The sequence below is a fragment of the Lemur catta genome, chromosome 10, assembly GCF_020740605.2.
Source record: "Lemur catta isolate mLemCat1 chromosome 10, mLemCat1.pri, whole genome shotgun sequence".
NCBI lineage: Eukaryota > Metazoa > Chordata > Mammalia > Primates > Lemuridae > Lemur > Lemur catta.
In genome coordinates, this window is record NC_059137.1 from 53,040,116 (window position 1) to 53,052,423 (window position 12,308).

At 35.5% G+C, this 12,308-nt stretch overlaps 1 protein-coding gene across 6 annotated transcripts in view; it reads left to right on the forward strand.

Moving 5' to 3' along the window:
• The window catches only part of NFIB (nuclear factor I B), a 220,986-nt gene that overhangs the window by 120,671 nt on the left and 88,007 nt on the right, over positions 1-12,308 (forward strand). For all 6 annotated transcript variants that reach the window (XM_045563828.1, XM_045563829.1, XM_045563826.1 and 3 more), the window contains exon 3: positions 6,987-7,040. In XM_045563828.1, coding sequence (XP_045419784.1) covers positions 6,987-7,040 — 54 coding nt within the window. The remainder of the gene's footprint in view (positions 1-6,986; positions 7,041-12,308) is intronic.

Consider the following 12,308-nt stretch of genomic DNA (forward strand, 5'->3'; position numbering starts at 1 on the left):
AGAACATGTCAAGGACTCCATTAGCAAAGTGATAGAGTTAGCATTTCCTGTGTATGGCTTGTTAACCAAGTTTTGCAATGAAGTAAAGTCCAAATAATATAATGTCCTATTGAGAAGAGACGGAGAGACAGAAATAGAGCAGAGAGGGAGACAGGGAGATAAGGACATCCTCCCCCAACAGAGAGGGGGGGGGAGAGAGAGAGAGAGAGACAGAGACAGAGACAGAGACAGAGACCATTTTCCCAAATGTTTACATGCTTATGAGCGGCAAGGAAAGCACTTACTTAGTTTTCCCATGTTCTTTCATTGTGTTATTTTAATAAACATTTAATAGAAAAGAAAATATTATAAAACTATAGTTTTGTGTCACCCTAATTGATGAAATGGTCCTCCATTAAAGCTGAAGCTTTCTAGTGTTTTATCTGTGCTGGAGGAAAAAATGACAAATTATGTACTAGGACTCATAATTATGTAAAGCTAACTTGCTGTAAATCCCAGGGAAATCAGTCATAGTAGATAGTGAACTGCCAAGAGTGAGGCACAACACTTTGGGCAGAGAGGGGAAGCCATAGAGGGAGGTTTTTGCCCAAACAGAATAGTTTTCTCCCCCTCATCTTTAAAAAAAAATGCACGTTTATCTTACCTTTTTGTTTCCCTGGTATAAAATACATGAATTTATATCCCTTCCTTAAAGTTTTGTTTCTTACATCTTATATCTTATTTCTCTTTCTTAAGTGATTCTTTATGGCATGCTATATACTTAATTTGTAAAAATACACTATTTTAGTCTTTTGGTAAAATAATGTTTTGCAGAGAAAGAGACTGTTCTAAGCCTTTTCAAAAATTCTCATGGTATTCTTTAGTTGACAATGGGCTATTTCTTCACCTGCTTAAGGCAAAGGAATATGACAAAGGGGCCCTTTATCACATGATGACTAATTTTAGTTCTAGCAAGAGGCTATCTGTAGGTTAACAGGTTACAGTGTGGGTTTCATTTACTTCTCTGATATCCCTTGATATAAAAGCTATATTGTTATAGAAACAGAGAATTTTAAAGCCAGAGGGACCTGACAATTTTCCTTGTTCAATCCCTTCTTTGCACCAAAATGACTATAAATTAAAATCATGCTTCTCGAATTTGTCTTTTCTGATTCTCAAGTCATGGTGTCAGAGAATAAAGTGAATTCCTGGAAAAAGTTTCGTGTAGGAGTAGAAAGACAGTGTATGTATTAAGGTCTTTGAAAGCTGCTTGGCCCCCTGCTTGCAAGTTAGGGACCTGCTTCCTGGACCCCCACCAAACAAATGTCTCTTCCTTTTGTAGGAGAGAACCTACAAAATTGATTTCTGACTCCAAATATTAATTAGTTTCTCTTATCTACCCCGCCCATTGCCAAATATTCCTTCAGGAAGTAGGGAAGCAGGATTGAGCCTTACATTAGACTGATAGACTCAGCCCTGGGAATTGTGCATCTGTCCCCTCTCCTTGCCACACACATTTTATCTGTTTGACTTCTAATGTGTGTTTTTGCACAGAGCGGCATGCCTAGCCTTTCTTCTTTGTGCACTTCTGTAGTTTATAAACCAATTGTTTCCTGGTCATTTGACTTAACTGAATGTGCCAGGCACTATCCCAAAGATTAGGGCTATGGGGCTAAATAGGTCAGCATAACTCCTGTCATATTGTTCAGAATCTAAAAGAGATGACCTCAACATGGAGGACTTTGGGGAGAAAAAGGAAGGAACATCATGTGCAAAGATTTGGAGGCATCAGATATAGGTGACACTTGAGGAGCCAAAAAGCTAAGGTCTGACCCAAGTGTTGGCAGGGGCCAGATCGAGGTGCCTTGAATGGCATATTGAAACAATTTGGATTTTTTTTTCTGTGATATTTAGAATACATGTAAGGGTGTTAGCAGAAATTTAGCTTAATGAGTTTTGGGTCTTATAACTATCACATTGGTAGCAGAGTGAAATATGTACTAGCAAAGTGGGAAATCAGGTCATTTTTCAAGACCCCGTTCCTAAATTTACCTCCTTCTGATATATCTTTTATTACATGGCCTTGCCTACCCTTCCTAGGAAGAATCAGTTGTTCCTTCTTGCTGTATTCTCATTTATAGCACCTATCACAGTGTAAATTTTTTTTATTTGTATATTTCTGTCTCTTTGGGCAGCCTGTGAGCTTCTAGACAGCATGGAATGTATATTCCTTTTTTAAACATTATTTTAAAGGTCAAGCATTCTAATAAATTAAATGGAAATTTAATAAGCATTACAGAGGCCCTACTATATCCCAGATATTACCAAGCATTCAGAATATAGAAGGTAACTCATAAATCTTATTGATTTGCATTTAATTGATGCTTACATTATTGACCTTAAAAAATCTTTTGCAGTTTTGATGATCCATCCACCTCTTATAGTTACAGTTTATTCACTTCAGAAGGTTAGTCCTCAGTAACAAACATTTTACTTATCATCATATATATTTAACACATTGTTATAGGATTTCCTACCAGATTATCCATGAAACATCAGAATTGCCTTTATTTAGTGGAGAGAATCCAAACTAAATTTGATTTAAAATTAGCCTCTCTTTACAGCATCTATTAGTGTGTAGAGTTCAGTGATAATAATAATTATTTCCAACTTAGGTACAGAGAATGGATAAAGGTTTTTTAAAATTCTGAAAATAGTTTTGAATGCATTGGTAAATGGTGGGAATGGGGAAAGAGGGTAGGGAAAGGTAAAGTTCCCAGAAGCATATAATCTACTGAAAAATCATTTGACTTTGCATGATTTTAGGATTGCATCATAACCACTCAAGAAGCAGTGTGTCTGAATAGGTGGCCCACGTAGAGAATATACATTTTAATAGTTGCCACGTAACTTTGGACAAGCTATCTAGATCACTTAAGTATCTCAGGATCTTCCATAAAATTTGGTCGTTAGGGAAACCTGGTCATGCCTTAGGTAAATTTCAGATATTAGAAGAGCTATAAATGATTGACCTCTTTAAAAAAAAAGTAGATGAAAGGATTGAAGAAAAGTTGGTAAGGGTGATGCAGCCGTGTGAACCTTTTCCTAGTTTTGGAGAATCTTTAACCTGGAGGAGGAGGAACTGATTGAGTTTAAAAAGTAGTAATTTATTAATATAATAAAAATAACTTCTTTATAATTTTTCTTATAATAAGGGTATGTTTAATTCACACTTAAAAATGGGGAATATGAAATTTTCATAAATGTGTAATACGAAATCTATTTCAGTTCACCATTATGTCTAGTCAAGTCAGACAAACACAGAAATGCAGACAGTATTGATTGAGACCAAGGAAGAGAAAATGAAAGGTGGAGAGAATGAAGGAGGACTGGTTTGGGTTGGCTGCCTTCAACACCCATTCCCCTGTCTTTTTCTCCACCACATCAAAATCTTGCCAGACTCAAGACCCAGTGAGCTGGGCAGCTCATAACCCTTGTTCTTACTAGCCTTGTTCCTCAGAGACTTCAGCCTTCTGGGCAGTAATTTTCACTGCTGGCTGGTATTTACTGCCTTTTGAGCATGACAGTTCCTTAGAGCCTTGAAGCAGCAGTGCCCTTCTCCCTTTCAGGGAGCACAGGACTGAAGCCTTTACATAGGATTTCTCAGCTGGGCACATACTCTTCCACGTTTAATAGATCCACCAAAGACATTATTAGAAACTTGCAATGGGATGGTCAGAATTTAGTCATGCCCCTTTTCTCCCTTTCTTTCTAAGAGTTAGTCCCTTAAAAATATTAATCATTTTTGAATGTGGCTCTATGCTTAATAATATCTCTTATTCATTGATCATGTAGAATATGTCTGACCCAGTGCTTTTGATGTTCAGTATGGTTAATCTTTGCAACAATTCTGCAAGGTGGATAGTATTATTTCGGTTTTCAAGATCACGACATCAAGGCTCTAAGAGTTAAGTAATTTTGCACGAGATCGCACCACTAGTAAGTACACACACACACACACACACACACACACACACACACACAGAATAAGGGAGGGGTGGAAGAGAAAGAGAGAGAGGGGGAAAGAGAGAGACAATGAACTTGAGCAAAGTGATGGAAGTGGTTAAATAAAACCTTTGGGTATAGAGTAATTTGACCTAGGTGGTGAATTGGAAGGGTTTTAGATGTGGCCTAAATAATTCCTTCTCTGAAGTTAACCACAATAACAGTTCATTTCTGGTTTCTCTGCCAACTGCGACTCCCTGGTTACTTCCTTTTCCAGCAGTTGGAATTAAGTGACCAATATAAGGTGACATAAGACTTCAGAGTAGATTATAGTGTTAGAATTTTCAGTCTGAAAAGTAAAAGTTGCTTGCCTGTTAAGAAGGCCATCTTCTATGTTTTGGGGACATAGTATATAGTATATGCTATTTTACTTCATGAGAGGGCACAGTATGAAGGAAAACCTGTCGTGTGCCAGAAAACACCAGATCATTTTAGAAAGTAGAATTGTTACAAAAATCAAATGTGTGACTCAAATTTAGGGTCTATTGCAGCTTTCCCTTAAATGCTTGTGGTTTGTTTTTTTTTTTTAGTAAGTATATTTTTTCAATTAAAGAAGTTGGTCTGCAATGGGAAGAAAAAGTAATTTGCAGCAGAAAAGAATAGAGCTTCCCAGTGGGATGTTGCGGTAACAGGGGATGCCATTGTTCTAACTGAATACTTGCTGAGGAATGGAAGAGACCTTCATTCTTCACTCTACTGGACACATATTTTAGCAACAGATGGTGGGAAAGAGTTTTGTGGTGCCATTTTGAAGCTGATATAACTAAACATGCTAAGGATCACATGTAGAGTCTACAACTCCTGAAATGAAGCTCCTGCTGCAACTGATGACAAGTTTAACTTACCTCCTGTCGTGTCATCATGAAGGTGGAGTTAGCAACCTTGAGGGATGTATGTCTAGACCTTCATAAATGTGAGGTAGCTTTAGAGGGAAAATAAAATATGGGGAGGCTCTGGCCAGTGGGTGTGTTATACATAAATAAGAACTTCTCAAACTGTTAGAATCCCTTGATAAATGAAACTGGAATGTAGTGTCAATACTGACAGACATTCGTCAGAGGAACTCAGGTCAGAAATAGCTGAGGCTGTACCAAAATAATATAATTTATCATTTTTTATGTAACTATTTTATGTAACTGGAAAGTGGCCAGTATTGTATATCATCTTTTATAGGAATGCATAAAAAGAAAGATTGATCTCCTAAATTATAAGTTACTGAGTTTTGCCTCAATTTCAGAAAAAGTAATACAGGAATTCATGGGAGATGAGAGATAAGATTTTTAGAGAGTACTCAGCTCTCTGACTATCTGCAGGAGACTCTAGCCAGAACCCAGACGGCAAGAGTGTTCCTTTCCAGTTTCTTTACTTCCACTTTGGGAAATTGGGAAAAACTTGGAGGAAAATGTGGGAATCACTGAATATGTTTGCTAAGATTTCGTGAAGTCTGTTCTAGAGCAAAAACAAAAAGACAACTAAGGAAATGGGATGAAGGGGTAAAATTTTGATCTCAGCATTAACTCTAAGCTAGCAGGCATGAGGCAAAGGGCAGAAAATACATAATCAAGGTTTATACAAGAAGAAACCAGCAGGACGTTCTTGCATTTAATAGTAAAAGCAGGGATTTCAGTATGTTAGTCACTTACCTGGGAGAACAGAATAACCCTGATGAGAAAAGCAGCATATGGTTTTTCTGCTTAACCTAGACTCAATCCCTGTCTTGGCTCAAGTATAATAGTAAAGTTTCAGGGAAGAGACTTATCAGTGTAAGGCAGTCTATGACAGAGCCCTCATCTGTGCCCCACCCATCTAATTTTGTTGAAATTCACTATCAAGTTCAAAATTGCCTTTTCAAGGCAAGCAAAGAGGCTGCTGAATCTGAGCCATCCATTCCTGAAGCGTTTACTGCAAGCCCAGGGCATTCGCAGCCATGAACAGCATACTGAGGAAGACACAAAAGAAGTAGACAGAATCTCAGCCTCTGCTTAGGAGCATACAATTTAGTTGGGGAGACAAAACTTAAATGCTCGAACCAATAAAAGAAGATTACAAAGCAACTTGCAAGTAAGTGTATAATAATATGGGGGAAATGACACAGATAAATGCAGAGGGGACATGGAGGAAGGAGGAGTGAGCAAAACACAACAGCGTCGGATTAGTCAGGAAAGGCATGTCGCCTAACAAATTGTCTGTCCTCCATGTTCCTTTCTGTAGTATCAATGAGGAATAATACAGGGTAGGAAATTCAGAGATAATACATCGATCTCTTCTTCCTTATCTGAAAAGTCTGTGCATCTATCACAGATGGAAATTAAATTGATCCAACAATTTGCTCTCCACAAAGCCATGTTGGTTTCTACCTAGTAATTTATGCTTTTCTGGGTGTTTGCAAATCGATTGCTATTATGGGATGTAGACAGATCTGGGCCTGGATCCAGTAGGTTGGGGGATTATTGGAGTGGATGTGTACTTGTGTGTGAAATCCTAGAAAAGCGGACTCTTCATTTCTGTGTATTTTACTCGTTGAATAAAAACATATTTTGGGTTTTTTTTAAAGCATGGTTAATTATATTCAGATTGCATTTTTAAGGGAATATATATGCTTTATTTCATATTGCTGCTGATAAGCCTTGATATTTGCCTCACCTTCAAACCATTTTCAGTGGCTTTTGTAGTCCAATCTTTTGTTTCAAAAAAGCCTTGCTCTACCCCAAGAATATTATAGATCACAACTTGTTTTTTTCTTTTGACATAGAAACATGTATAAACATTCATCTAGTTTGATGAATAAAATGTTGCTATCAAAAGGCTTGGGAAAGTATACTTTGTTTAAGCACTCAACTTCATTGTTGTACCTTAAAAATTTTTTTAAAAGTCCTTCTGAGGATTGTGAAATTCTTTCAAAACAAATTAAAAAGAAAACATTTTCTGTGATTTCTTTACAGATTCTGGACAATCAGGAAGTCCAAGCCACAATGATCCTGCCAAGAATCCTCCAGGTAAATATGTGTTCCAGGACGTTTGCAATCTGACATTGTTGGAGAACAAAGGTACCACTGTATAGATAAACACCCCATAATTGGTCAGCTGCCTGTTTTGTTCTGGCAGGCAGGTATGATCGGGACAAGATGTGATTGTGCTTAGTCCCTTCACAGTGGCAAATACTTCTATATTGGCGTCATCAGTATTTACCTAATCATCAATGTTTTAATTTTTGTTGGTGTTTCTTTCAAAATGGATATATATATATTTTAGTTGTGTATTTTTTAGGTGCTAAAAACCACTGGTGTTTGAAAAGCCAATGAACCTTTTAATCTTTCTTTTAAAACTCACAAGAAAAAGTAAAAAATTCCATAGTGTTATTATAGTTTATCAAACTCTCATTCCTTTATAAGGAGGGTATTGGTAGTGGTTGGTTGTGTTTTCACTGAAGGATTTGTGTGAGAGTTTTTATTCTATAAGGTTTTTATTGGATCCCCAGAATCAGGAAATAATGAAAGTCGGACTTTTTCTATAGTACAAGGTATGCCAAATACCCTCTTTATTTTCAGAAGTTGTTCCAGATCTGAAAATGGGCTTTTATAACTTGGCTGTCTTCGTAGTGTCGTTGCTCCAAAATCTGAACGTATAACATTTTGCTTTTGATTTAAGAGCAGTGTTTTTTCTCAAGAGATAAAACTAACACAAGGAGTTTTTCATTATTGTAAGAATGTTAATTATATTTGTGACTTTGGTAAAAGAGTGCTCTAGGAATAAACTAATAAAAACAAAACAAAACAGACAAAAAAACAAACCAGCCACATATGCCCTCCACCTCCTCAAATAATCTCATCTGTCTTTTCATTTAAAATAAACCAAAAAGTTTCTTAAAAAAATAATAAAAATTACTTCAGGTAGATTTTGTTTTAGGTTCTCCATTGTTCCATCTTCCTTGTCACAGTGCTTAGCTAGTGTGAGGTTGAAACACCTGACAAACCCCTAAATTGCAAGAAAGTATATCAGACCAATTTTGTCTTACAATGATATTAGAAAGATACTGTAGTAAATAGACAAGTAAAAATGCAAAGTCAAAACAGAATATATTTTTCTTTCTAAGCCTTGCCTGTATTTTCTTCTTTTTTACCTTAGAATATTTATCCTTTTCCAAGTATGTATTAATTTATTCTGTAGTGTACAAAATCATATTGTTTGACAAAAGTAGTATATACTTTAAAGATAAAAAGTTCTAATTAAAGACAGATTTTAAAATGTATGCTAAGTTGATTTTTTAAAATTTCCTTCATAAATCATTTTATATTACTACAAATTGAGAGCAAACCATAAAAAAGTAGCAATTTGAAATGTAATTCTCAGTTAACATTTATTTATTTTTTCATGTGGGTGGGAGATTAAATTTTTTTCAGATATCTTTCCAAAAAGACAAACTATTCAGAGCATAATAAATTTTGTCAGAAGTTTTCTGAAGTTGAGAAAATTTCATTCATTTATAATATCTTTTAGCTTTACAAAGATTTCTCCTTTTTATTTGGCTAATATTTTCTCTGTGTACCATGATAGCCAAAAGTGAAATGTATACAAATATTTTTTAAAAGCCTTCTCGGTCATCTTACAAAGAATGGGGGGGACCTTTGCAGAAAGAGTTGATAAGTATTATGTCAGACTAAACAATGGATATGTTCTTGCATTTGAATGGCAACTTGATTTGAAATTAATAAAGCAGTTATTGTTTGAAATGCATTTCTGAACATGTACAGAAGGAGTTACGCTCACCTAAAGCTGTTCTCTACTTGAGCTGAACAAATAATCTCTGAATAGCTATATAACGTCAGAATTCAATTTTTCAATATTTGTCAAGAAACTTCGTTAAATTTTTCTTTTGCTGCATTCAATGTAGCATCTCTTAATTTTTCTGTTTGCATGTAATGTGGCAAACAGAAACAATAAAGGTGTAATACCTCCAACTTTTTTTCCTTTTGAATTTTACTTGGAAATCAAACCTTTTTGAGACTATGCCCTGTAACTGGGATATTATAAATACATTTTATGATTAATCAAAAATTGTGCATATGTAAATTGTACATTGATTCTAGTTTTTAGAGCTAGAATATAATAAAATACACATAATACTAAACTTAAATGGAATGTAATTAGGATTTTCTTTGATTATTCAGAAGTATTACATCATTTTAACATGCTTCATTCTTTGTGTATCATTATATTATGAACTTAACCATAGAGCTTATTAAGAAATTCTGTTATGGACTTAGCATACAGATTATTAAGGAATTTTTAATGAAAGTAAGAGTTTGTTCTATAATACCTTGAAATATTAATAAATCAAGCTACTAGGGATATAGAACATTTTCTAATTTTAAATGTGAATAATCAACTTGATAAGTTTTTTATTTTGTAGTTGATTGAGATAAAGTATATTATATACTATTAAAAGCGCCTTTCATAAGTATGAGCATCTTTGCTATTTTGGTGCATAATTTATCTTTAGGAAGCTTTCATCTCTTTATTCTGGCGTTGGCTGCAAGGTGCAATCTCCAAAGCCGAGATTCAGTATCTCAAGAAGGCATAATCTATTTAGGGGAAAATTCCATCTACTACCACAAATAAAGACCAATCAAATCACTTTGCTGCTCATATTGTTATAATAAAGAGAAGCTAAACTTTTGAAAAAGATCACCTTGATTACCAACATTTTATCATCACTGGTAGTTTTCCACTAAGAGATGTACAACCCATGGAAATTGCTACCATCTACTCCTGTGTTTATTTCCCAACAGCTTGGGAAAAGATGGCAAGAATTCAAGCCCTTTTGGAGATATAGGCTCTTTGAAATCTGTTCCCCACAGTAGACATGAAGATGGAATCCCATCCAATCATCCTATAAGTGCAGATGCATATGTCTGCGCACAGAATGAACACCCCCTCTGGCTTGGCTTTTCTCCAGCATCAGATGAGACTGTCTGACTTGGAGACTACTTTCTTGCTGATTCAGAAGAGCTCCTGAAGGGTGACCCTAATGCTCTTCAACCTGTTGTATGGACGTCTAGAGATAGGCTTTTAGTTTTTCACGTGTGCTTCTCCATTGGAATTACTGTTTAAGCACGAGCACAGAAAAACACATTTTGGGGAGGAGGAATATTTGATATTTGTTATTTGTTATTTTATAAAGCATTTAAGTATTTTTTTGTATTTGTTATGTTAGAAAGCATTGAAATAGGCTTTATGGTATTTTCTTAAACTATTTGTGACTTGATATTTTTGTTTTTATTCTTTGTTACATGGTAGTCATGGGTACCATAATCTTTTCAGGGCTAAGGTGCTCTAAACTTCAATGGTACTCAAGGACACAGCATTGTGATCGTGTTCAAGAGGTACTAACCCACTTCATTTTTTCATGATGCACATTGCCCTTGTTTATGATAGAGTCAGAAGTTATATGTTCATATTCAGCGACTACTTTTTGAATATCAGGTTAATCTCTCCTAAGCAATAGAACTGCAAGTGTCCTCTCAGAACTATAGCAAACTATAGTGTACCAAGTGAAGGTGGTAAACCATTAATTTAGGGACTTAGGCTCAGATCTAATTTTACTTCCAGTAATTGAAAATTCCACTGCCACTTTTAGGAAATGTGTGATTGATTGAACTGTAATCTTTTGAAATTAGCTTTGACTTGCCTAATAATTTTGTGTTTCTACATTCCTTGAGTCTTTTAGACTTCCCAATCTCAATGACTTGCCAAATACTAGAATGGGTAATATCTAAGGAAAACAAGGCAATCTAGAAGTCAGATGTTTGCCTCTAAGTCAATTCCAAGCTGATGCTTCATTTTGGAGTACAGGAAGGCTGTAGTTCTGTGGGAAACTCTCTGTTGGCTGATAATATGATAAAGAAATGTTGAATCCAGGACAGTTCTTGCAAATTTTATGATGTAAACATTTTGAAAGCTTTTCAAGTATTATTAACCAGAATTTTCTTACTTGGAATGACATGGACTTAACATCCTACTTTTCTCTTTTGCAGGTTTTATAGGGTGCTTGTTCTATTTTATATGTTTGCATGTGGCCTAACAAAACCTCTGGGAACCTTTAGGACCATATATTGGGTGTACCTTGAATCAGCCACCTTATATCCTCTCTGGAACAAGGATGATACTGAATAAATAATTAAATAATTAAACTAGTAATATGTTAACCATAGCAATATGCCTATGCTACACTTAACAAATTCTTTAAATCATAAAAGTTTTGAGATCTCTCTCCAACCTTATTTTATAGATTTGCAAATTGCAGCCAACACAGGGTTGTCATGAAACTAATAAAAACCAACCAAATAATTATCAAGAAAACTAGTTCAAAATCTGCAGTATTAGCTGTCATCTATTGGGATCACTAGGGCCCATATGTCCTTGACTTTTCACTTAGTTTTTACAAATCTTGAAATTTGAGACAAACTTAATACTCTCTAATAGTTACAGAAATAATAAAACTTTTTTTGTTATTTGCATATAAAGGCAGATAAATTTGCACAGACTCTCGAGGACCTCATACAACATGTTTTATCTTAGAATATAATGTTCAAGGTCAACAAAAAGAGAACATTTACTCTGATTTTTAAAAATCATATCCCGTTCACTCCCAAATTAATAAATTCACATCCACTCCTCATGTCCTCATTGATTCTATCCATCAGAATCAAGATGTTTTTAATGGGGTAAAATGCACAATTTCATGATACTTGAAAGTAATTTTAAACTTTGGCACTAGACAATATGCAATGGACTATAAACAGGCTTTCTGTTCATAAAAGTATATGTAGAAAGACAGTGAAAGGATTGGCTAACAGTGGTTAAGACATGACATCTTAGGTAAAGCTTTTAAGTAATTTGAGAATGAGGTCTGTGCCAGAGTCAGTGCTAAAAATCAAAGGATTTTTTTTTTTTTTTTTTTTTTGAGACAGAGTCTCACTGTGTTGCCCGGGCTAGAGTGAGTGCCGTGGCGTCAGCCTAGCTCACAGCAACCTCAAACTCCTGGGCTTCAGCGATCCTCCTGCCTCAGCCTCCCGAGTAGCTGGGACTACAGGCATGCACCACCATGCCCGGCTAATTTTTTTTTTTTAATATATATATTTTTAGTTGGCCAGATAATTTCTTTCTATTTTTAGTAGAGATGAGGTCTCGTTCTTGCTCAGGCTGGTCTCGAACTCCTGAGCTCAAGTGATCCACCCGCCTTGGCCTCCCAGAGTGCTAGGATT